This window comes from Macrotis lagotis, chromosome 3, assembly GCF_037893015.1.
Source record: "Macrotis lagotis isolate mMagLag1 chromosome 3, bilby.v1.9.chrom.fasta, whole genome shotgun sequence".
Taxonomy (NCBI): Eukaryota; Metazoa; Chordata; class Mammalia; order Peramelemorphia; family Peramelidae; genus Macrotis; species Macrotis lagotis.
Genome location: NC_133660.1, coordinates 241,505,989 through 241,533,271, shown reverse-complemented (window position 1 = coordinate 241,533,271; position 27,283 = coordinate 241,505,989). Strand labels below are relative to the sequence as shown.

The following is a 27,283-nucleotide window of genomic DNA, read 5'->3' as shown; positions in this document are numbered from 1 at the left end:
GTGGAGAAAGAACTCAGCTTTCTCATGGATTATCTCCCCAGCTGAAACTGCTTTCCCCCTCTCCTCTTAGGAAAAAGCTCCAATGAAAGTCATTATCTCTTACATGAAACTTCAAAGAATCATAAACTAAAAGATCAGAAGGAACTTTTAAAGTCAACCCCCTACTAGATCAAGAATCTCCCACCCCTAAATGCCTCTAACAAACAAGAAGTCATTACATTTCTGGTAAAATGGATTACCTGCCACCTTTTCCACCATCATGGAACCCAAATCTTCTCCCCTGTAAGTTTTACTCTCTGGGATCAAGAAAATCTACATGACTGTCTTCCTACCATCTGCCCCACCACAAGGCTGGTCATCCCTGCTTCCTCCAACTCATTCTCATTTGGCATGGTCTGGAAACTCCACACCATCCTCCTCTAAATGTGGCTCCATTTAGCAGTATCCCTCCTAAAATGTGGTGCTTAGAATGGAATGTAAGTTTTTAAATGAGCTCTGACTGAGGCAGAGTATAACAGAATGATCACCTTTTCTTCCTTATATGTACTTGCCTTTCTTTTTAGAAGAATAGATAAATAGGTAGATAGATAGATAGAAATAAAGAGATAGCTAGACAGATGATAAATAGATTGATAAACAGATAATAGGTAGATGATTGATAGATATAGATAAATAGATGATAAATGATAGATAGATTTGTTTTCCCCTACCCCATTTTTGTTTTACCTACCCCATTCTGCCAGAGGCTATTTGTCTCTTAATATAATTTTGGGGGGCTATTCAACTATAAGTTCTCTTGGATGTTTGGCAGACTCTTGGACTGCCTTTTGCCTTTTTTTTTTTTTTGGTATTCCCAGCATTTAACAATGACTGATATGTTTGATGTTCAGCTACTTTTCAGTCTGTGACCCTATTTCATGTTCTCTTGGCAAAGATACTAGAGTGATTTGTTATTTCCTTCACCAGCTCATTTTATAGATGAGGAAGCTGAGACAAACAGGTTTGAGTGACTTGTCCGGGATGCTACAACTAGTAAGCATCTGAGATCAGATTTGAACTCAGGAATATAGATAGTAGATACTTAAAAATGTTGCCCAATTGATTGCGTTGACTTTTCAGACTATTGACTTAATAAATATTATTAAGCGTGAGGTTTACAGAATACTCCAGATTTAAAAAAAATATGTCAGGATCTCCAGGACCAGATGGGGATCTCTTTGTCTTCTTTTGCAGGAACTTAAGTTAACACAGCCCTTCACAAGATAAGAAACACCCAGCCCCACTTCTGTTTTACTCACCACAATTCTCAGAATTTGCTAAGCATTATCCCATTTTATTGAATGAATAATCAATTAGCAAGGGTTAATAAAGCACCTAATGATGCTGACCCCATCTGGGACATCAAAGTTTAGATTTGGGATCAGACGAACAGAATTTCAATGCAGGTTTAGCTACTGGGTGACCTTGGCTAAGGTCACTTAGAACCCTGGGTATCAGTTTTCTCATCTGTAAAATGAGAGAAGTTAGACTAGATGGTCATTTCCAGATTTAAATTTACAATCGTATGATCGTTTACCTCACTGAGCAGCTGCTCTCTTTCCTTTTGGAAGGTTTAAGACACCTACTGCTTGACCATTGTATGGCAACTGGAGAGTCCAGACCATCTGTGTCTGCCTGTCTCCCTCCCTCCCACACACATACTTGAAGCCTAAACCCGCTTCCTGTCTCCTCTGACCTGTACTCAGTTCCTTTCTTCCCATCTGACGGCCTCAAAACACCACTGCCTCTTTCCAAAATGGAAACTCAGAGCATGAGGAGCTAAAGTGCCCACAGCAAAGCCTCTCCTAGTTCCGCTGAGATATAGTAACTATTCAGGCACCCCCAGACTCCCAAGACATGTTATTCGAGATTTTTCTCCCAAGACTAAACTGCTATGTTTTTCTGAATTAATTTAGGATATCTTTGTTTCTTCTGTTTTGGAACTCAAGTCAATACAGCTCTCAGTAAGACAAGTCACATTTGGGTTCTCCTTTCTCATTTTTACCCACAATTCTGTGAATTAGTTTAGAAATGACTCCCATTTTACAGCTGCATCAGTCAGCAAGAATGTATAAAACATTCCTGTGCCTTACACTGAGGCATATATACACTCTATCAGTCATAGAAGCATAGGCTTTAGATCTTGAAGAGACCTCAATGAGTACCTTAAAGAGGCAGTAGGGATGGTAGAAAGAAGACCAAACTGAATTTAGAGTCAGAAGATACCATCTTTGTGACTCATCTGGACTTCAGCTTCTTTGCAACCTTAGTTTTAATTCACTTTAATCAGGAAAGATCAACAGAGACTTAGTCTAAGAAGCCAAAAAGGTGGTATGGAATAGGGAATACATTTTTAGACATGGTCAGTGGGCTGCTTTGTTTTATTTAAATGCAATCATTTGTTAATGGAAATGGGTCAATGAGATGGGATAATAATATTAAAAGGCATTGATAATTTTTTTTTAAGAAACCCTCATCACCAAACTATGAGTTAGGAGGCTTGGGCTCAAGGCCCAGCACTGATGCAAACTGACTCTGTGACTATCAATCATCACTTTGAGTCTATTTTTCTTTCTGAAAGAAGGACTGGACTAGATGTCTATGAATTCTTCCAGAACTCTGATTCTAAACATTAAATATTTATTTTACATCCTAAATTACTCTTGGGAGGGTGAGGTGGGATCCCACTAACCAAAAGTTGCCCACTGAGGCAACTGTCCCTGGTCTCCAAGGTCCAGGAATGCTATAGGGGAGTATGAGGCTGTTTCCTTTCTTGCAGCCCAGTTCCAGTTTGGGACAACAGTTGTCATTTGTTCTGGCTTAGTTTCTCAGGCTGTAGTGGGTGGAAGAGTCAGAACAGAAGTGGGAGTCAAACACTCGGAGTCAGAGGAGGGGTCTGTGTGACTACTGACCCTTGAAGACTGGTGTGGGAAGAGGTCATTGCTGACAGTGTTGGGTGACCCATCCCTCCCTCCTTGCCTCCTCCCTCCTTCTCCCATTACAAACCAGGGAGCTGGACTGGATGAAGAAAAAAAACCAACTTTGTTCCTTAGGGGTTTTTCCCCTTTGGGGTTTTCTTTTCTGGGGGAAAGGGGAAAGGAGGATCAAGGGAAGCCTTCTGTCTTCCTTGGTTATCATGATTATCTCTGATGTCACTCTCCTACAGGTACTGAGGAGGCTGGATTGCCTCTAGGAAATGGATTGAGTAACTTGGGCTCATAGAATTGACCTTGGAAGTCACTTAGTACATGTATTTCATTCTACAAATTAGGAAAACTGAAATATCTCAAGAAAACACTGCTGGCCTTATTACCACAACCTTCCTTCTGTCCAAATAACTGGTACTTATTTTGTATATCTCTTATAATAACTTATCTATGCCAGGTTGCACCATTTAAGTAAAATACAAACTCATTGAGGGTAAGAAATTCTCTCTCTCTCTCTCTTCTGTGTGTGTGTCTCTGTCTAAATCTCTCTCTCTCCCCTCTCCTCTCTCTGTCTCTCTTTGTCTCTCTCTGTCTCTCTCTGTCTCTGTCTCTCTGTCTCTCTGTCTCTCTCTCTCTCTCTCTCTCTCTCTCTCTCACTCTCTCCATCTGTCTGTATCTGTTTCTGTCTGTCTGTCTCTGTATCTCTACCTCCTTTTCTCTTGTCTCTGTCATCTCTCTTGCTCTCCCTCTCTCTGTCTCTATCTCTGTCTTTCTGTCTCTCTCTGTCTCTGTCTCTCTTCATCTGTCTCTGTATCTGTTTCTGTCCATGTCTCTATATATCTGTCTCTGCCTCCCTTTCTCTGTCTCTGTCTCTCTCTGTCTCTGATTCTATCTGTCCAACTCTCTTGCTCTGCCTGTCTCTCTATCTCTGTCTCTCTCTCTCTGTCTTTACATCTCTTGTCTTGCTTGTCTTTGTCTCCCTTTCATCCAACCCACAGTAGATGTCTAAAAAATGTTTGTTGAATAGAATTTGGTAAGGCCCCTTTTAAAAAGACTGATGAAGACGAGTCTTAGAGAGGACTGAAAGAATAGAATGCTTTTTTTGCATTGAAATAACTTAACTTGAACATCTAAACAAATTTAGTTGGCTGAACTATCTATGTTCAGTGTTTTAATATTTTTAAAAAGTTTAAAGAGGCAGGTTTTGCTCATTTTCATGTTAATTTGTAAAAACTTGTGTGCAACTATCCCTTCAGCCCAGCCTTTGCTTCCCCCCATCCCCATGGCCCAACCCCAAGCATGCGACCCCAATGCAGTGAGGGATAGGGGTCAGAGGGTAGCAAGTGAAGAGGGGATGTTTCCAGAGCCAAAGCAGGTTGGATTCCCCATCTGGCCTTGTGCAAACACAAAGAGAACCATCCCTCCACCCCGCCTTCAGCCTTTCCTTCTGTCCTCAGTCTCTGAGGAGAGGAAGGGGATGGGAAATGAAGCAGCTGCTCTTGAAGAATGAACAGTAAGTTGCTACAGCACCCTATGATAGAGGATGACTTACCAGATTGGAATTTTTTTCTCCATTTTTGGTATTTGTTTGAAGTCGGATGCTGGAGGCTGTGGGCCCGTTGTAGAGCTGTGGTGATATTGAAAAAGAGAAGCTATTTATTATTCAAGCAAAGGGCTCTTTCCCTAGATGCTGATTTCAGCAAGAAAAAAACTCATATGAAGCTCAGGCCTCTATGGTTTGAGGTGTTCTGAGGTTTCTGCCATAGGACCTCCTTCTCTCCCTTTTCCCACTACCTTGGGGGTAGCTATGTGGTGCAATGGATAGAGTGCTGATCTGGAAACAGGAAGATTTAACTTCAAATTTAGCCTCAAATGTTTCCTAGTTGCATGACCTTGAGTAAATCAAGTCACTCTGCCTGCCTCAGTTTCCTCATCTGTAAAGTGGGGATCATAATAGCAGGATCAAAGAAATCATAACTGTAAAGTGCTAAACATAATGCCTGACTATAAATGCCTGCTATAATTATTATTATTATCCTTGTCACTCAACAACCCCCCCCCCACTTTCCTAAATATGGACAATCCAGTCCAATCACAGTATGTTCTGCACATCGACTTCCTTGGGGAAATGTTCTAGTTCCAAATTCTGCTAGGAGAGTTCTGCTAAGCTGAGGGCTTGTTAGGGCTGAAGCACCGATTTGGACAGGATCTTCAAATTCCTCAGTCCTACAATGGAATGGGAGTCCCCTCTAGCACCCCCCCCCAACAAATCAGCAGTCAGCGTCTGCTTGACTACTCCCAGTGACAAGGCACTCACTCTCTCTCTCTGGAGTCTACCCATTCCAGAGTAAAAGGGCTCTGATTGCCAGAGAAATCAGGCTCTGATTGCCAGAGGAATCAGGAAGTTTGGGCTTATAATTGAGCTAAAACTTGGCTGCCTAGAACAGTTAGGCAGCTAGGTAGTGCCACTCTGGGCCAGGAGTCAGGGAAGACCAGAGTTCAAATCCAGCTTATGTGATCCTGAGCAAGTAAATGAATTTCTGTCTGCTTTAGTTTTGTCAGCCGGCAATGGGGATCATGACTTCCTTCACAGAAGATGTTGTGAGGACTGAAGGAGATATGCTTGCTTCCTTAGCTTCCTCTATAAATTCCACCTATTGGTCTTAGTTTTGCCCTCTGGGGTCACATAGGATGTCTAATATCTCTTTCATATGACAAGCCTTTAAATATTTGCAGACTCCCATAATGTTCCTCTTCCTCCATACTGCTCTCCTCAAAGCCTTCTTTTACCCAGATTTCATAGTATCTAATCCAAGATAAAATATGATTTCTGTTGTCATTGTCATACTCTGGGATGATAGAATTAGTCAAGGTCCTTCATAAAATGGTTCCTCTAGAATAGTGGTAGGGAACATTTTTCTTCTGCCAAGATCATTTGGATATCTATAGCATCATTCAAGGGTTATATTTTGGACAAACATTTGATTAATTCACTCCTAAAAAGCTCCTAGATTTATTGAATTTCAAGACCTGCTGGTGGTTCTTTGGCAAATCAATATAGTCTGTGAGTTGGGGGTTTCCTGCCCCTGCTCAAGGACCAAGTTCAGTTCTCCAAGTGCAGACATTGACTTAGAAGAGCAGGTCTCTTGTTCATTTATTAGTGAAGTCTAGGATTACAAGAGCAAATTGGGGACATTATAAGAATGAGAACCCTCTAAGTTTTACAAAGTATGTTCTTTGTCTTATCTTATTTGATCCTCAAAACACCCCTGGAAGGTAGGAGTTCTTCTGAAGCCTACTTTACAGATGAGGAAACTGATGCTGATAGAGGTGAACTGATTTGCATCTAGGAAATCTCTGAGTCTGGATTTGAACTCAGGTTTTCCTGCTTCTAAGTCCAACATTCCGTTCATTGACCACTTAGCTGCTCATGCTGTTAATTTCCAAGTTTTTTTTTAATATAAAATGTCTTTTAGCTTCATCTTCCCTATCCTGTGCTGGTGTTTTTTGGTTTTTTACTCCATATGTAGGATTTTATATTTATTTATATTAAATTTCAATTTATTTGTTTTGGCAAATTGTTCCAGTGGAGGGGAGGGAGGGAAGGTCAGTAGGGAAGAAGAAAAGAGATAGAGCACTAACCCTGGAGTCAAGAGGACCTGAATTCAAGTCTGACCTCAGACATTTGACACTTACTGACTGTGAGACCGTGGGCTAGTCACTTAACTCTAATTGCCTTACAAAAAAAAATAAATAAAATGCTTCTCTGGAAACATTCTCCCATCAGTCAAGTGTGGGACATCAAAGTATGTTAAACTGACTCTTCTTTCAACTATCTTAGGGTTCATGAGCAAAGCAAGAATCTACTAAAAGTGTGTTTTCCAAATGGGTCTCCAAATATGGGTCACAGGTGCTAAGGAAATGAACTTTACCAGGGGATCTCAAACTTTTCTATAATGGAAGAATCCTTCCACTTAGATCCTCCAAATTGATTGGTGTGTGTGTGTGTGTGTGTGTGTGTGTGTGTGTGTGTGTGTGTATCCTCCAAAATTATCTTTTTAATGCCTACTAACAAACAATCTGAAGTTTATTTAAAAATAAAAAAAAAAAATTTGTGGTGTTTCAGAGTTATTTATAGCAGAGTTTGAGAAGCACTATACTCCAGCATCCCTGGTTCAGAGTTAAAAGCAACCCTGCTCAGCTCCCTCATTTTACAAGTGAGAAAACCAAGACCTAGAGCATACCCTAGAGTAAGGAAGCAAAAGAGACAGAATTTGAATCCAGGCACACCGGCTTCAAATTCACTTCTCTTTCCCATGCTCCTCACTTCTGGTCCCAAGAATCAAAGTCACACAAGTATACACACACACACACATACACACACACACTGACATGTACAGACACATACATGTAGATGTGTGTTGACATACACATGTACAAAGGAGGACACTCATACAGAAACAAAACACACTTCCTACACTCCAATACAAAGGCCTCTAAGTCTTTGGTTTTATAGATTTTTCTGTCTTCCAGTCTTTGTCAGAAGGGTAATTGTGGGATCTGTGGAGTCCATTCCCTAGCCCCCCTTTTGACCTTCTATAATGAGTGATGGAGCAAACCATTGCCCAGCACCCCAGGCCAAGCCAGGACTATGAGCTGACCCAGGAGGGCCCTTTTCTATGCTCTGAGGACTCTCTCCAAACCTTTCCAGACGGCTGCCCAGATGGTCCCAAACAAATGCTCTGCGAGGACAATGAATCCTTTTTTTAAAGACTCACATGGGAGAGTGATTCCATTGTCTTCCATTCCAATGTTCAGCAATCTTGCCATAAGTTGTCTATTGCCCCAAACTGACCTCACCCTCCTCCCACAGTGACCTGCTCCTCTTCCTTCCTTCCCTCCCCATGGCTGCCGAGGCCACCATCATTCCTTCTAGGCATCTGGGGGGAACCTTCACAGTCATCTTGGACTCCCTCCTCAGATTCCACACTGAATCAATGAACAAATTTGAATTCTCAGCTTCAGAATCTCTCACCTCCACCCTGATTTTATACAAGTAATATATTATATATATATATGATATTAGACATATACACACATAGATGTGTATATAAATATTATATTGTTATGCTATGTTACATTATATCATATATTGCTATATAAATATATAAAATATATTTTAAAAGCATATGCTTTTACACAAAATATACACATATACATGTATATATACATATACACAAAATATAGTATGAATATAAATATAGTATATAAATATAAAATATAGTATGACTATATAAACATACATGTGCATATATGCACATGTACAACATCCTTCTACATGTTATATTGTATGCACACATGCATATTCCACATATGTGCTTGTATTATAAATACATGTCATAACATATGTGTGCTGGTGCGTATGTGTGCATTTTTCCATTTATAATGACCTCGAAGGAGCATTCAAATTATTTTGGTGTAATATGCCAGAGACTCTTTACCTGGAGTTCATGTATCCTCTAAGGATCCTTCTTTGGATAAATTTCAAGGGGGTCCAGAAGTTGGATGGAAAAAAATACACCTTTATTTTTTCTTAGCTCTAACTGTATTTTTTTCCAGTTATGAGAAAGGGTCTGTCCATAGGTTTCACCAAATTGCCCATGGGATGAATGTTATGACAAAAAAGGTGAAAAAAGTCTAAAATAGACCTTTATTATAATAAGTGCACCTCACAAGTCATTAGATGCTAAAAGGGATCAAAGAGGCCAATATCCAGCTTCTCTATAGCAAAACAACACAGGGGAAAAAACATTGTTTTGAACCCTAGGGAGAAAGTAGGAGATCTTTCTGTCTCTGTGTCCCTGTGTCTCTGTGTCTCTGTCTCTCTCTTGTCTCTGTCTCTCTCTCTCTCTCTCTCTCTCTCTCTCTCTCTCTCTCTCTCTCACACACATACACACACACACACACACACACACACACACACACACACACAAACACACCCCTCTCAACCATCACTTCTATCCTTTTTCCCAGTTGATGAAGTTAGGTGATTTGAATGCTTAAGAAAGAGACGTGAGAACTCAAAGTTAATTACTACATGTTGGCAGAATAGTCGAATTGTGATGCATTCAACCATAGGTCCCCTTCTTTTTTCCCTCATTCTGTCTTCTCTAACAACAGCACCTTTTCATTAGAGTTTCCAAAGTGTTATCTTACTTGGTCCTCACTATAGTTTTTCGAGGTTGGCAGGACCTATAGAGGATCATGAAATGTTAGAAGTGAAAGGGACCCTAGAATGGTCTGATCTCCTTATTTCATAAAGGAGGAAATTGAATATCAGTGGAGTTATGTGACCTTTCTATTCTTCATGTATATTAGTGCCATTCCTTGTCTACCCATGGCTCTGCACTGACCATCTTACATGATAGCAATACCTTCCCTTCTCACCTCTGTCTTACAGAATCTCTCTTCCTTAAACACTACCTTCTACAAGAAGCCTTTTCTGATCCTCCCTTATTCCAGTTCTCTCCTTTCCAGAATACTCTGCATTGAACTATTTAGAAGTTATCTAGTTATTCATAATTCCCCATATTAAAATACATGTACTTCTTTTCTTTCCCCATTAGAACAGAAGCTTCTTGGGAAAAGAGGATATTTCATTCATTGTAATTGTATTGCCACAATGCCTTAATAATTACCAAGATATTTAGCCCACAAGGATAACATGGGAGACTTTACCAAATACTTGGCTAAAATTCAGCTAAATACTTTCTAGAGCATCAACCTGATCCAATGGTTTAGTCAAAAAAGGAAAATTAGTAAGTCTGGTATGTTCTAGGGCTTTTGTTTGTTAGGCAATGAGGTTATGTGATTTGCCCAAGGTCACACAGCTAGTTAGTTAAGTATCAAGTGACCAAAGCCAATCAGGTCTTCCTGACTCCAGGCAGATGATCAATCCACTACAATATCTAGCTTTCCCTGGTCTGATCCATTGTTGAGGTCACACTGGCTCTCTATGATAGCTACATCCTTTCCAGATATTCAGTAACTAGTCCTATAATTACATTCTATAATTTTTCCAGAAATCAAAGTCAAGCTAACTGGCCTATGATTTATAACTCGTTTTAGAAAAATAGGAAAACATGTTGCTGTTGTTAGTCCTTTGTTCCTGGAGAAGATCATGACATCAGGGAGGTGATGCCATGACATGCAAGTGAGTTGGATTTCAGTTGGAGAGGGGGTGCTATACAAAGTCACTAGTTTTACTTTCTCCTCCAGAGTCCTCTGGGGTGGTCCAGAGGCCAGATATGGATCCATCACCATTCAAAGATCACTAACAGTGTCTCAGCTTTGCTAGTTCTTTCTGCAGGAGATAGAGTATTGATGTCAAGACCTGAATTACAATATTGCCTCAGGAGTTTATTTACAAGTTATGTGACCCAGATCTATAAATCCATCTTCAATCTCCCTCATGAGCTCCATCACTAATTGCCTTTTGGGCATCTTAAATTAGACATACTGTAAGCATTTATTTTGAACTCAACATGCCCAAACTCATTATTTTCCAAAAAAAAAAAACCCTTTCCATTTCTAATCTTTTGTATTTATGTCCAGGCCAACAACCTCATTTCTCATGTATAGGAGCTTGGGGAGTAGTCAGAGTTGGTCTTCATTTCAGAGACTTCCTACACAAGGCACCTGCAAGTGAGATCACCTTTAGACCCCAGTATCCTTATTTGTAAAATAAGCAGAATAAGACAGATGGCTTCTAAAGTTGAGGTGGCAATGCAATGTATTAGAAAGGTTTGGGAATCAAACGATTTGGATGCTTTGTGACCTTGGACAAGCCAGTCCCTTCCCTTCTTAGTGCCTAGGTCTAAGTTTCCATTCCTGTAAACTGAGGCGGAGGCTGTAGATTGGTAATTCTCAAATCTTTTGGTATTAAGATTCCTTGATCTTGATTCTTAAATTCTTATTTATTCTTTTTTTAGGGGTGGGGTTGCAAGGCAAATGGGGTTAAGTGGCTTGCCCATGGCCACACAGCTAGGTATTTATTAAGTGTCTGAGACCGGATTTGAGCCCAGGTACTCCTGACTCCAGGGCCGGTGCTTTATCCACTGCGCCACCTAGCCACCCCCTATTCTTATTTATTCTTAAAAATTATTGAGGACCACTACACCTTAAAAGCAACCATGGGTAATGATCAACATGATGGACTTGATCACGGCAGTAAAATAATCAAAGAAAATTCTAAAAGACTTGTGATGGAAAATACCATCCATATTCAAAGAAAGAACTAAGGAGTATAAATGCAGACCAAAGTTTACTGTCTTTTTAAAAGCTATCTTATGCATCATGTTGTTTTTTCTCTCTAATTTTTTCCCTTTTAGATTTGATTCTTCTTTCACAACATGATCAAATTGAATCTATGTTTAGAATGGTTATATATGTAGAACCTATATTAGATTGCTTTCTGTCAGGGGGAGTGGGAGGGAAGGAAGGGAGGCAGGAACCCAAAACCTTGCAAAAAATGATTGCTGAAAACCATTGTATGTAGATGGAAAAATAAATAAATAAATGAAATATTTTTTTAAATTATTGAGGACCATTCCAAAAACTTTTGTTTACATGGTTTCAATTTTTTCCATTTAAAAATATTTTTGCCTCCCTGACCCCTTGAAAGATCTTATAAGCATTCTAGTCTTCAGTAGAGCAGATTGAGAAAATGCAACTTTGGACCACAAGAGGGAAACCCTGCACCATAAATTATAGTTCCCATTGCCTGAAAGGCATTTGGTGTAATCTTTTCTGTCTGCTTTTCCAGATGCAAGAGGGGAAGCTAAAGAACTCTGAACTAGGAACTAGGAAAGCTGAATTCTAGTTCAAATTCTGCTGCTTATTTGCTATGGAGCCCTGGGCAAGTCACTAAAATCTCCCTGTGCCTCAGTTTCCCTAATCCATAAAATGAAGATAATCTCACCAACCTTTCAGGGATGTTGTGAGGATCAAATGAATTAACCCCTATTCAAAGTACTTTATAAACCATTAGATGCTATAGAAATATGAACTCTTTGTAAAAAAAAATGAGAGTTTTGAGCTCTCCCATGGCGAATCCACCTGAACCACTCCTCCCTACATCCCAGCTGCCCCAGCTCCCATGTCTTTGTCTCCATCTTCCATCAGAAGACAGAAAGATTAACATCTAGCCCGAGTTAGATTCCCATCTCTACCCCCACTGACTCATGATTCATTAATCAAGTTTTGATAAGAGTAGCAACCAAAGTGTAGGGGAGAGTCAGTTCCTTCCTATTGACCCTCCTTTATTATCCCCCTCAACCTCTTCCTCTACTTGCATTGGTTTTTGTTGTTGTAGTTGTTGCTTTTGAATGTCTTATTTTGGAGATAAATATTTTTGAAGCTGGCATTTCTTTTTTTTTAATTTTCAGATTTTTCTTCAGGATTAGACAAGAAAGCCTGGATTATGATATTCTGGTATCTTTTGGCTGCTTTGGTTTTAGGTTTGATTGTGTTTGTTTTTTTATTTTTGATGTATTAAATTTTTAAAATGGAAAATAAAAGACAAAGAAGGGCAAGTGAAAGGGCATAATAGCAAGCATTTATATATCACTTTATGGTTTGCAAAGCACTTTACAAATATTATTTCACTTAAACCTCACAACAATCATTTATTATCTCCATTTTACAGTTGAGGAAACTAAGGCAGATAGAAGTTAAGTGATTTGCCCAGAGACACACAGCTAGTAAATGAGATAAGACTGAACTCAGGTCTTCCTGACTTCAGGCCCCGTGCAAGGCCAACCCTCCATCTGCTCTGCCAAGATTCCTCTCAGGGTGTATTCCAAAGCATGCCAGAGCCCTGAATGGGGTCAGGACTTTGAAGTGTTAAGCTGTGAAAAGGGAAGGCTTTGGGGATAGAGAAGGGTGGGAGGATTATATTTAGAAATAAAAAGAATGCAAAAATAAAAGATACAACTTCAGAAAAATAGTCTAATTTTTTCCTCCCTCCTACCTTTTTTTTTTTTCAGACAAGGGTAGATCAGAGAAATGTTACCCATACACTTTATGAATATTTTAACTATGCAACTAAGAAAACCCCTCATGGTTTAATTATATAGAAGAAAGAGAGGTGTGGGCTAGACAAAAGTGAATTTAAAACTGGTTGAAAGAGCAGGACTAAGGAAGAACTCCATAGTATATTAGAAGGAGGTGTAAAGTAAATAGGAATCAGCACTTGGTTTTACACAATTCACCATTTTTAACAATGACATCTAAAGGGATAGATGGAATACTTAGCAAATATACAGAGAAAAGGGATAAGTAACATACTTTATGACAGAGTGAGTGTACAAAAATATAATGTGAGCTGTAATATTTCTTTAAAACAGCAAAGTTTTACAAAAAAGCCAAACAAATAAAAACAACTTTTCAAGGACATTATGAGAAAAGTGTTGCTAAATAGAAGTTCATCTAAAAAAATCTAGGGGTTTACCTGAACTGAGAGTTCATTGTTAACAGTGAACTACAGCATCCCAAACACCTAATGCAAACTTGGGCTGTATCCAAAGCTGGGGAGATGATAATCTCTTCATTCTCTGGCTTGACCATACCTCATCTGTAGGACTGGGTTCAGTTCTGGGAGATCCATTTGGGAAGGAATGGATGACCAAGATGGTGAAAAAATTAAGGTCGTGGCATATGAGAATAGCTTGAAGAAACAAGGGAGGTTTATCCTAAAAAAAGGTAGGGAGATAGGGAGGTAGAGAGATAGTCAATAATTCAATGGTTAAATTGAATTGGAGAAGAGAAGAGTTTGGGGTGGGATATGATGATTATTGGCTTCAAATATTTGAAGGGCTATGTATGAATGAGGTAAAAGGGCAGGACCCCAAAGAAGAAATTGTGTAGAGGCATACTGAAATTTGATTGGAAAAACAAAAAGCAAAATAAAAAAAAAAACAAAAAACTTACCAACATTAGTTATCCAAAAGATAGTAGTTAGCAGAGGCAGGATTTGAAACTAGACCCTATAACCCTACTAACATACCTCCTACACTATTTGCCACTAGCCTCTTCTACTCTATCCAGGTCTTTCTCATCCTTTGAGACTTGCCTGGTCCAGGGGCAGTGAATTTCTGGCCCAAGGGTCATTTTGGTCTGGTGTTGCCAAGGCATCTACAGGAAGAACTCAAAATTTAATAAATCTAGGTGCTTTTTAGGGGTTAATTAATTAAATGTTTGACCAAATGTAGCCCATGAATAATGTTATAAATATCTAAATGGCTCTTGGAGAAAGACTTTGTCTAACTCTTACAATGATCTTGAACTACTTTGTGTCATAGTTATGTGGGTTTTATCTCTTCTAATGAACTGTGGTTCGTATCCTCTCTAACCCCATATCTTGGGGGGATCTCAGAGCATTAGAGAGAAATGGGAGTCATGAAGACCTTCAAGGTCTTTCTCTGAGAGACGCTAGCTCAAGTAACTTAATCTCTCAATGTTCTAAGCAAATCTCTAAGAATAGAAGCTGTAAAGACAGTGGCAGCCTGTTTCAGTAGACAGACTTCCCTCATGTAGGAGATCCCTTAGACCAATGAAACACAGAACCAGTTCCTATTTCCTATCTCATAGGATTGTGGATTTCAGACTGTAAAGTCCTTAGAGGTAATCTGCTCTAACCACTTCCCTTTTCAGGCGAGAAAACAGATCCAGAGATTAGGGATTTGGCCCAAGTCACCCAGATAGCAAATGGTTGAGCATGGATTTAAAGCCGAGTTCTTTGACTTCAAAGACTAATCCTTGCCACTGTCCCACATCATCTCTCTTCTAGTGAAACTGTCCTATAGAGCACCCCAACATTTGGGAAATATTTGCTGAATGAATAAAAGAAAATAGAATGAATACCTGAATGCATACTCACCATTAGCTGCCTTTGACTCTTCAGGGTACCCAATGTCTGTCCTTTTGGTCTGGGGAATGGTCAGGGAAACTTGCCGTTGGAGGGGCTTTGGGCAGGGTGGGTGATCAAACTTTGATGCCCTCTCCTCTCTAAACAGCATATTGGAAGAATCACCCCCAGGATCTGACTCTGTCTCAGAGCTATAATAAAAGAGGAAGAAGACACATCCAAATAACCCCTAGGAGCTCAAATTCATTGGGTTCCTCTATCCTTAACCTAATTCAACCCCATACCATGCCAATGCCAGGCCCCTCGATGAGGTTAAATAAGATTCTAAGGTGCTGGCTGGTTCCTGAAAGAGCCCATAGACAGAGCAGGATGAAGACCTTAGAAGTCTTTGAGTATACTCTGTTCATTTTGCAGATGAGGAAATTGAGACCAGAAATATTAAGGACTTAATCATGGCCATGAAACTATGACAAGTCCAGCCTTCTTCAACTGTCATCCATCCCTCCCACAATTCATTGGGAGCAGCCTAGACTTCTCAGCTAGTGTTCAAAGTGTGGTTGATCAGATAACAATTGTTTGTCATTTATTCTCAAAAAGAACCATGACATCAGGAAGGTGATGCCATGACATGTAAATGAATAGGATTTAAGAGAGGGAGGGCTGTACAAAGTCCCCAATCTCCCTCTATCCTCTGGAATCATCTGGGTTCAATGGCAAAATATAGATCAGGAGTTGTCTTCAATTTATAACAATCAATGTAGTAGAGGCAGGGACAGGAGCTATGCTCTTGAACTTGGGTGTCCACCTTGAAGCTAATATCCACCCACTTGGGTGGCCACCCAAGTGGCCTGAACACTACTATCTTCATTCCTGATGGACAGAATGCTGGGAAGGACTGGGAAGGCCTAAGTTCAAATCTGGCCTCAGAGACTACTAAGCTTTATGCTTTTGGACAAGCCACTTAGCCTCTATTTGCCATAGTTTCCTCAGTTGTAAAATCAGAATCATAAAAGTACCTACCTTCCAGAATTTTTGTTTATGCCAAATGAGATAATTATTGTAAAGCATAGTGTCTGGGACAAAGTAAGCCCCATATAACATAGTTATGTTTTTCAATTTTACAGTTTCACTCACTCCGAGGAAAGAATTGCTTCAAGCATGGAGGGTATCTATTCTCTGCCTACCCCAACCCACCTCCCCCCCCCCCAGTCCTCATTAAAAGATGACTTGGGGTCATATTAATTCCTCATACACAAAATGATTTATTTGTGAGCATGTTGAACATGGGCACACAAGTGCAACTTTTACAGAATTGATTGCCACTGAGGGTGGGGTGGTGGAAAAATGTGTAACTTAAGAATATGCACATGGATGAATGTTGACTTTTGGGGCATGTGGTTGGAAAAATCAAAACTATAATTTAAAAAAACCTAAGATAGGAGGAGAAAAAGGAGGAACTGGGAGAACAAAGTGCTAGGCTTCAGGTTGATGCAGTGGAGAGTAAGAATGACCCAGATGCAAACCCTGCCTTTGGCGCTCATTACTGGCTACACTCCTGACTCCAGCCCTTCTCTAGCATGTCACAGACTTTCCTTCCCCTGAGATCTTTCCCTCTGCTAGGCTTGTTTCTCTAGGAAGACACCTAAGCCAGGTATGGCTTCAATCCCATCTAGGCTACAACCCTCTCTGAACTTTCTCACCCAGCCTCCCTCCCATGCCCCAGGAGCATCTGTTTGTGGATGATCCTTCCCATGAGAACACTCAAAGGACTTCTTATAGACCTCCAGGGACTTGAGCCTGTCTTGCCAAAAGGAAGCACTTAATAAATGTTTGCTGATTCTCAATTTCCTCATTTGTAAAATGAGGGGATGATCCCAAAGGACCAAAAGGACTCATTCAATTAGGAAACTTCTCCTGAGGCGGCTTGGGTCCTTCTTATTAGAGAACCCAACTAGCTGTTCACATGGACTCTGTGCCTATTCCAAGCTTGTGCTGGCCTGAGCAGCCACGGTCACACACTATAACTTGTCTTTAACATAGTGTGGCATTCTTCTATAACCTTGGTATTTGTCTATATTGGCATTGTTCTGTAACAAAGGATAAGAACCAACCAACTAATGAAAGCAGAGGTTCTTGACCTTTTGGGTGTCATGGATTCCTCTGGTAGACTGGGGAACCCCATGAATCTCTTCTCAGAATAAGGTTTTTAAATGCCTCGCGGAACAACAGATTTACAAAGGAAAACCAATAATGTTGAAATAGTTATCAAAATATTTATTAAAAAATAACTTGACAGATTCCCAAGAGGCTAAATATCTTGTCCAGGGTCATAGAACCAGGATGGCTCTTCCCTGTGAGCCCTCTTCAACGAAGAGCTATCAGACCTTCCATTATTGATTTTGGATTAGGAATACAGGGCAAGAAGGAAGACAGCCTGAGAGAACCGAGGCAGTGTGGCATAAGAGAGGACTAGACCTGGAACCAACAAAGCCTGAGCTCAGGTCCTGATTCTGACACTCATTAACTCTATGTGAATTTGGGAGGAGAAGTAAGAAGAAGAAAGTGGCTAAATGAATCATTAAGTCCCAGTGTAACTATTTTCTACTCCCTCCCCATCTCTGTCTCTGTCTTTCTCCCTCCCTCTCCTCCTTCCCACCCTTCTCCGGCTTCCTCTCTTTTTTGGTCCGTCTGTCTGTCTGTCTGTCTGTCTGTCTGTCTGTCTGTCTGTCTGTCTCTCTCTCACACACACACACACACACACACACACACACACACACACACACACACACAAACACAGTGTCCACTAATGGCGATTTTGTCGTCACTGGGAGAAAGGAAGGAACTGGGTCCAAGGGATTTGCAGGGTCCACCACTGAGACCCAGTGTGCCTCGTGTGAGGTGAAGCAGTCCTTGTGTGGTCTTTCCTGCCTGGGCCTGCTGCCTATGGGGTGACTCACTCCTCTGGGTGGAGAAGACCACAGGCTAAGGAGACCCACAGCAATGGAACTTTCCCTGCTCTCCAGCAGAAGGGATGGCTACATCAGAAATCCTAGCTAAGGCCAGAGCTTCTCTGGGAACATACGGACCTGCTGCCATCACTGGTGACCATGACACGGATAGCCAGGATGCCATCTTCATTCCCTTCTCCCTTGGGGCCAATTTTCACAGATGTCCATTCTGCTGGGAACAAAACCCTCTGGTCATCCACATCACAGGGTCCAGGGATGCTCTTTGGCTTTTTAGGGGAGGTTGGCTCATCTGCTGAGGGGAGAAAATCTGCTAAATAGACAAGGTAATGAATAGTTAACTCATCCTTGGGTCCCTCTGGGACTTAAAATCATATCAAAAGAAGGGATTTCTGACATAGACAGTGAAGACTCCGTGTAGCCCTGTCCCCATTAACTTCATCCCTTCCTTCTGTGACCATCATTATACCCTCCATATCCTTTCAGTGACCCTCAATAGCTCATCCTCCACCCACTTTCTATAGACTTCAACCTGCACTCCATGTATCCTTTAAGCTGGCTATCTCATGAACTTGCTCTGGGCAGTGAGAGTATTTGCTGTAACTATGGGCATGATGCCCAGGAGAATGGACTAAAAGGGCAGAGGCTACAAGACAATGGGCTCAGAAGCAATTATGTGGAGAAAGATTTTACTATAATCTTTGCTGTTCAGGAGTCAGTATTAGACATCCCAAATCCAAAGGAGCCAAGCTACAGTGTTGGCCTCTGCCAACAGGTGAGTCAGACACAGCTGCTCCCTCCAGCTGAGCACCACCCTCAGCTGGTATATGGGGGCCCTGGACTCCACCGGGTAGCACTTAGGACACTGAGCTACTGGGAACTGGCTGTCAGATGTGTTCTGCTGCTTCAGACTCCCCTTAACTCAAATTCTCTGTGCTCCTCCCCTAAAATAATAATAATAATAATAATAATAAGGATAGTGTCTACTGTGACACTATGCAAAGTACTTTTGCAAATATAATCTCATTTGATGCTCACAACCCTAGGAAGTAAAATACTATAATTATCCCCATTTTAGAAAGGAGGAAACTGAGGCAAACAGCAAGTAAGAGACTTATTCAAGGTCACACTGCTAGTATTTGAGACTGGATTTGAGCTCAGGTCTTCTTAATCCCAGGTCTAGCATTCCATCCATTGCACCATATGAATGTTAGAGAGATCTGGTCAAGTATTAGATAAACTGAAAAATGGACAAGAAAGCTGATCCAGGTTGGTCATTCACTTCTTATAAATGCTTCATAATAGACCAAAAGCACATCAAACCTCATGGGAGTCAGGAAACCTGGGTTCTAGTTTCATTCTGCCAGCTAGGTGGTGCAGTTGATAGAGCACTGACCTTGGATTCAGGAGGATAGGAGTTTGCATCTGGCCTGAGTCACTTGCCACTTACTAGCTCTGTGACTTTGGGCAAGCCAATTAACCCTTGTTTGCCTTGTATCCAGGGCCATCTCCAGTCATCCTGATCCACATCTGGCCACTGGACCCAGATGGCTCTGGAGGAGAAAGTGAGGCTGGTGACTTAGCATAGCACCCCCCCCCACTCAAATTTAGTTTACATGCTTGTCATGGTATCACCTCCCTGGTGGTGTGGTCTTCTTCAAAAATGAAGGGCAAACATCATCATCATCATTATTATTATTATTTGTATAATTTGGGGGAAGACTGCACTTCTTCATTCATCTTGTTCCTTACCTGAAGGGAGGGGGTTCTGGTGTTTTCTGATGGCCCTATCACTGTGATATTTTAGGATAAGCACCATATACTCTAGAGAGTTTGAGAACGAAAAATGCTAATAGTTTCTTTTTTTTTTTTTTTTTGCAAGGCAGATGGGGTTAAGTGGCTTGCCCAAGGCCACACAGCTAGGTAATTATTAAGTGTCTGAGACCGGATTTGAACCCAGGTACTCCTGATTCCAAGGCTGGTGTTTTATCCACTATGCCACCTAGCCGCCCCATATAGTTTTTTTTTCCTTAGGGCAAAAATGGCCCTGCTTTCCAACTTGTGAGGAGAATGTAATGGGATGCCCAATTTCTCTTTACTAGCCCTGCAGAAGTTAATCTCAGTCTGAGCCAATAACCCAAAGGCAGAATACCAAGACAGGTGGGGACAACTGGACAAAGAAATCAGTTCACCTTGTCTCTTGTAGGAGCATACTCTAAGTCTGGTTAAAGACTTTGTGTGAGAATAATGAGGATGTTAGTTCAAGGGGCAGCCAGGAAATTTTAAGGGAAATATTATCTGTGCTCACATGGTGTATATGGGAGCCCCTGATTTCCTACCCATTGTTATCTAGAACTTCATTCTTTCTGAGATATAAATCCCCTGATATAATACAAATGATCTCGCCTCCCCCCCAACTCCTCTCTTACCCTTCTCCTAGCATTGTACCCTCACCAAGATGTATGTCTGACATCAGTCACATTTAAGTTTTAGACACTCCTTAGCCCCTCCCTTCTAACCCCAATTCCTCCCAACACAAACAGAAGGCTAGGCCCCCTTTCAAAGCTCTTCTCTTTCTCTCTGTCAGATTGCTACTATTCTTTTGGGAGGGGGGATTTTTTGTAAGGCAATGAGTTAAGCGACTTGTCCAAAGTCACACAGCAAGGTAATTGTTAGGTGTCTGAGGCTGGATTTGAACTCAGGTCATCCTGACGCCAGGGCCTATGCTCTATCAGCTGTGTCACCTAGCTGCCCCTACTGCTGCTACTCTTAACAATCCAACTGCAAGCCTGGCCTTGAAACTGTCTTCCCCACTTTTCTTAAATTGACTATTTTTCTTAAGGAACTCTTTGACTTTCTACAGGGAATCTAGTCCACTTTGCTTTTCAAATCTCTGTATTTTGATACTTGTTTCCTTAAACATTTGCAGTAATCCATGAAAGAAAATTTATGTGCTTCCTTACACTTCTGGGTCAAAGAGTCATGTGAATTCTTCATGAGTTGATGAACTCACAACTTTTCACAAGCCCTCACCTCCAATCTCCCACCAGCTTCAGCCAATATAGTGTAGTGGAAGGGAATCTTGGGTTCAAATCCTTCTCAGGATTACTAGCTGTCTGACCCTGAGCAAATGACTAACTTCTCCTTATTTTTTTGTGCCTTCCCACCCCTGCAGAGTCAGTTAAGTATCTGCCTAGATAGCCAACTCCCCCCAGAAAAGAGGGAAGGTGAAACCAGAGAATAATTGTTGTTCAGTCATTTTAGTCTTATCTAATTCTTTGTGACCTCATTTTCTTGGCGAGACACTAGGGTGGTTTGCCATTTATTTCTCCAACTGATTTTACAGATGACAAAACTGAGCTGCAGAAGGTTAAGTGACTTGCCTGGAGTCCTATAGCTAGCAAGTATCTGAGGTAGCATTTGAATCCAGGATTACTTTACTCCAAACCAATGACCCAGTGAGCACATTATGTTGTCTCCCTTGTTACCCCTTTCCAACAATCCACAGACCCTCCAGGCGATTCAGAGGATGTCCGGTCTCTAACCCATTTCAACACCCCCTGGAACCCCAAATGTTGGGGTTTTTTTAGTATGTTGGAAATAGATACATCTATTTTCTTTGTGTTCTTTCATTTTCCTTTTTTTTAAAAATACATCTATTTTCAAAGGGGAAAAAAAAGTACAGTCCAACAGAAGAGACTGATGCCCTCCAGGACCATTTTATTCATGGCAATTGCTGTTCATGTCTGCCTGTTAACACTTGAAAGAAAAGCTCCTAAAATATGGTACCTGAGCCCCCGTACCACCACCAAGAACAGGGGAGTTGGAGAAGTGAAGAGGCGGCTCCTAGATGCTGCTATGTAAGGAGCTCTCCTTGGGCAGGGTTGCCCCTAGTGGATCAGACCCCAGGCAAATGGCAGTATAGTTCTCCATCCCCCCCCCCAACATTTCTTTTTTTAAAAAAAATAATAGCCAACATTTATATAGTATTTGGGGGGGGTAAGGCAATGGGGTTAAGTGACTTGCTCAAGGTCACACAGGTAGTAAATGTCAAGTGTCTGAGACTGGATTTGAACTCAGGTCCTCCCGACTCCAGGGTTGGTGCTTGATCTACTATGCCAGCAGCTGCTCCCTCACTTCCCCCCCCATGTAGAACTCTTGATGAAATCAGATAGCAGGGACTAGAAAAGCAGCCTAGAAGGGGAGGCCACACAAAGGGTTGAAGAAAGGGGGAAAGCTAGTGCCACCTCCTTGTCTCCATGATTGGTGAGGAAAGGAGAGCTTAGAACAAGGGTGGTCAGACAGAGTAGTATGAAGGGCTTCCCTCAACTACATTTGAACCTCAGACCTTTTAAAAAAAAATTTTTAAGTTATCAGTCAGCAAAATCACCTTCAGACAATATTGCAACATGGGGAAAAGTGTTGGATTTGGAGTCAAGAGAACCCAGGTTCCATGACTGACTCTGCTTTTTATTTCTTATATGTCATTAGACATTTTAACTTAATTTTTCTAAGCCAGGTCCTTCATTTGTAAAATGAAAGGGTTGGGCTAGATAATGTCAGAAGTCAACTCCACCTGAAAATCTATGATCCTTAGGTGCATCTCTCAAAGAACCCTGGCCCTGAATTCCAGTTTTTTCCTTGCAACAGTGGTCCTGATGTGATTGAAAAGTAGGCAGGGTCAGGGGCCTCTCAAACACTGAAAGGATGTATGCATAGTAGACAGAGCCCTAGATTTGAAATGAGCAAAATTTGGGTCCAACTCCACTTGAAATATTTATTATCAATAGAACTCTGGACAAATCACTTAACCTCTTTCTTTGTCCCATATGCTAAATGTCAGCAGCCAAAGTGAAAAGTGTCAGAGGTCTTGGTCCCCTTCTTGGACAGCTAAGTAATACAATGGATAGAGAACTGGACCTGGAATCAAGAAGACCTGAGTTCAAATCCAGTCTGATAATTTACTGATAATTTGTATGACCCTGATCAAGTCACATAGCCCTTGTTTGCATCAGTTTTGTCGATTGTAAAATGGGGATGATAACTGCCTTCCTAAGGTATTGATGATGTGGGGTTTTTTGTCCTTTGTTTTCAAAGAAAACCATGACACCAGGGAAGTGATGCTATAACTTACAAGTGAATTGGATTGGGGGGGGGGGGGCTGTGCTAAGTCACTAATCTCATTTTCTCCTCCAGAGCCAAATATGAATTAGGATGACTGGAGGTGGCTCTGGATGCGAGGCAATCAGGGTTAAGCAACTTGCCCAAGGTCACACAGCTAGTAAGTGGAAAGTATCTGAGGCTGGACTTGAACTCCCATCCTTCTGACTCCAAGACCAGTGTTCTCTCCACTGTGCCATCTAGCTGTTCCCAAGGTATTAGATATTTATTGGTAATAAAACGGGCAACATTACAGGTCAAGATCAGGATTCACTCAAAGAAGAGATTCCTTTTCTAGTGACTCTCTATCAACCAGGTCCCATCAGCCTCTAGGATACATGAAAAATGCCAGGGGCTCTGTAGGGATCATTTGCTTTTTTCTTTTTTTTTTAGATTTTTGCAAGGCAAATGGGGTTAAGTGGCTTGCCCAAGGCCACACAGCTAGGTAATTATTAAGTGTCTGAGACCGGATTTGAACTCAAGTACTCCTGACTCCTGGGCCAGTGCTTTATCCACTATGCCACCTAGCCGCCCCTGTAGGGATCATTTTCTTTCCCAGCCCATTCTAGGATTGCTATCTTTTAGGAATCCTTGGAAAGACTGAAAACAGAGCATGAGCTCTTTTCTTCGGATCACCTCATTACTGTCAGGGTGACCAATCCTTCCTCAGACAAGAGGCAATTGCCACAGTTCTGCTTTGGGGATTCTACTGTATAACATGAAAAGAGTCAGAAGACCTAGGGTCAAATTCCAGTTCTGCTTGACCCTGGGCCATTCACTTCCCCTCCCTGGCACTTAGTTCCCTTCATTATAAATTGAGAATGGATTAGATAGAAATGTCAAATTCCCTGATACAGTCATAATCAGATTAAAATTGCATATTGTTACTGGGAATCGTAATTGGGAAATATTTAGCCAAAAAAAAATTAAAATACAAAACAACAAAGATAATGTTAATTTGTAGTTTTCTAAGTCAATATGCTGCCTACAAGGGCTCCATTTCTATTTGAATTTGATACTGCTGGATTAGGTGATTTCTAAAGTAATTTTTCAATTCTCTGTCTTTTGATGTTCTGATTGTTATGATCCAAAGTAAACTTATAGGTTTCCAGGAGATTCATCTGCAAGTAGGGTAGTAATAGCAGTTAGAGGATCATGTATCATAGTCATAATAATATGACTTGTATATTATGTTTATTTAGTGAGGAGAGTGTTGTGTAAAGACTTTCTTCCCACTGCCTTTTCCAGAACCATTTTGCCACTTGGTCTGATCTGATAGGATACAGGATTTCTGGTGATGTCTGGATGACCTGTGGGAGTCCTTGGCTTTATGGATACGGTTTCCCTCTCATATCATCAAGGCATCCTGGCACCCCAGCAATGCTGGACATAACATCAGTATGGTGATTTTTGGCAACAACTTTGTGACAACACAGCATGGCTAATCTGTCTCTCAATGGTCTAATTTTCAGTAAGATGATTGATCTACTCAGCTCTGCAACCATACTCCCCAAACCCAAAGATTTTGGTTTCCCAGAAGTTGCTTGGTGGATCATGGGAGTAATGACCACTGGAACTTTAGTTGACATGGTTTATGGTCAGAACTATGAAAGTATCTGATCATCTTGAAATATCCAACTTTTGTTCTTGACTAATGAAAACATTCTTGGCAAATGCTTTTGTTCTGGCTCTATTTATTTTGAAAAAATTGAAGTATTCAAAGCAGGCCCAAGTCACTAGGAATAATGGAATACGATCCCAGTTCTATTTAGTTGGTTTTCAGAACTGGCATCATGGTTAAAAGGTATGGCTGAAGATATCCGTATTGTGCTCACTAGTGGTGAAATTCCTGGACTAGAACAAAAGTATTTGCCAAGAATGATTTCATTAATCAAGCAAGCAAGGTGAAGACCCTTGGACTCCTAGAAGGACCTAACTGTATCCCACCTCCCAGAACTAGGGACTAGCTCCTGAACAAGAAAGAGAACAAGGCTACTAGCCCCAAGATCTGGTAGTCTTGCCCTAAACCAGATATCCTTATAAATAGGAACATTAACCTTAATAATTTCTGTAAATATAATTGCTCATTTAAAGCTGTATTTCTTCCCTTTTCAATCTAGCAGCCTTGGACCCTTTACTCAGCCCACCCTCAGGGACCCAACATCTCCAAAGAAAGAGTGAGAGTCTCACTAAGACAATGGAGTGAAGAGAGTCTCAGCCTTAGAATTCCAGTTCTGTGACCTTAGGGAAGAGGAATAAGGAAAGAGAAGAACTATTTACTAAGTACCCTTTTAAACAGGCATGAAGCCTTTTTCAAATATTATCTCATTTGAGCTTCCCAACAATTCTGGGAGGTTGGAGTTATAGTTATTGATAGAGTGACTTTCCCCAAGGTCACAAGGCTAGTGACTGACAGATTTGATCCCAGGTCTTCCATATTCCACATTCTTTCCATGGAACCATAATTATAAAATAATAATCATAATCATAATCATAATAATCATAATCATAATAATCTACCCAACTACCAACTACTTTGAGTCACTTTCTAGGTCTAAGTCTTATGTTGTCTGATCTGTAAAATGCGGAAATGGGATTATAAGGCCTCAGTGTCCTCAGTAGTAAAACAGGTCATCCTATTTACATATCTATTTCTCAAGGCTATGTTGAAGTTTGGGTAAACAAAATGGGACACAAGTAGGAATTCTTTTTTTCTTTCTTTGGATGGGCAACTTGCAAAGAAAATGGAGGAACCAGGGTTACATAATTCTCCCAACAGGCTGCCTCACCAGAACAGAAAATGAGGGGACTTGTCAGTGAGGGACAGGAACAGTCAGCATGGTCAAATGACAGCAAAAGGTGATGGAGTAGGGATTCATTTGGGGCCCATAGAAATCATTGTTTAGCTTTTTCAGGGAAATCCACTAAAGAGTTCTGACCTGGCACAGGAACTATCCTGTAAAAGGCACAAACCACAAACCAATATATTTATTGATCTACTGAGAAAAGTCACTTTCATGGCTTCTCCCCCAAAACCCTCAATTTCATTTGAACCCATCAGATTTACAGTGGAAAGTTAGAAACCCTAATTCAAATTTCTTCTGATATTTATCACCAATGGGATCTTGATCAATACGCATCCTTTTGATGCAGGAAATTATGAATATAGGAAATTTGTAATTAGAAACAAATTTTATAATTCTTTACTGTTAAATTTTGTAAAAATGTAAAACATTGTCTGCTCTTGGAATGTAAATTGATTCCTATTATTCCATTGTTAAATGTAAAATTTGTACCTGGCTCTTCATTCCCAACTCCCAGCTTCCAATCTTTTACCTGGTTTGTCACATAAGAGCGGGAAGGATTTCCCCTTTGCCCTCAGTCTCCAGACCCTTTAGTACCCAGAGAATGAGTAAAACCTGGCCTAAACTCCCCTGGAGACTTTCTCTCTCTGTCTCTGTCTCTGTCTCTCTCTCTCATCTGTACTCTTTGCAGCCATCTATAATAAATCTTGAGCAATTTTAAATCCAGGGATGTATATGAATTCATTCATTTTTAACCAAATCTCTATGACAACACTTTGACCTCAGTTGAGGTGGCTGGAAGAGCAGCTCAGGAAGCAACTCAGGAAGACCTGAGTTCCAATCTGCTTCATATACTTATTAGCTGTGTGATCCAATTAAATCATTTCACTTCTGTCTGCCTCAGTTTCTTCAACTGTAAAAAAGGGATAAGAAATAGCACCTACCTGCCAGGGCTGTTGTAAGAATCCAATGAAACAATTATTTTAAAGCACATAATAGGCTCTTTACAGATATTTATTCCATTCTCTTTCCTTCCCTTTCCTCTCAGTTTCCTCATCTGTAAAATGGCAGTTGGATGAGTTGACCTCTGAGCTGTAGAAATCTATAATCCTTTATTAAATCCCAACTTGGATGAGATTGTTCTCCAGGAAAGCAGAGTCAAGTATCTGAGGCCAGATTCAAACTCTCATCCTCCTTACTCCAAAGCCAGTGTTCTCTCCACTGTGCCATTTAACTGCCCCTTTCAAGGTCACATGACCAGTAAGTGGTTGAAATTAGATTTGAACTCAGGTCTTTCTGACCTTGGACTTGGTGCTCTATAAGTGTTTGAAATTAGATTTGAACTCAGGTCTTTCTGACTTTGGACTTGGTGCTCTATCCACCACAGCACCTACCTGCAGAATGTAAGTGATAGGATTCAATTTCAGGCCTTTCCTGACTCCAAGGTCAATATTCTGCTTA

At 40.8% G+C, this 27,283-nt stretch overlaps 1 protein-coding gene across 1 annotated transcript in view; it reads right to left on the bottom strand.

Moving 5' to 3' along the window:
* MICAL2 (microtubule associated monooxygenase, calponin and LIM domain containing 2) overlaps positions 1 to 27,283 on the bottom strand; it is a 285,377-nt gene that overhangs the window by 67,699 nt on the left and 190,395 nt on the right. Inside the window, exons 27-29 of the mRNA XM_074230325.1 lie at positions 17,979 to 18,171; positions 14,905 to 15,083; positions 4,519 to 4,593 (exon numbers count right to left, since the gene is read on the bottom strand). Coding sequence (XP_074086426.1) covers positions 4,519 to 4,593; positions 14,905 to 15,083; positions 17,979 to 18,171 — 447 coding nt within the window. The remainder of the gene's footprint in view (positions 1 to 4,518; positions 4,594 to 14,904; positions 15,084 to 17,978; positions 18,172 to 27,283) is intronic.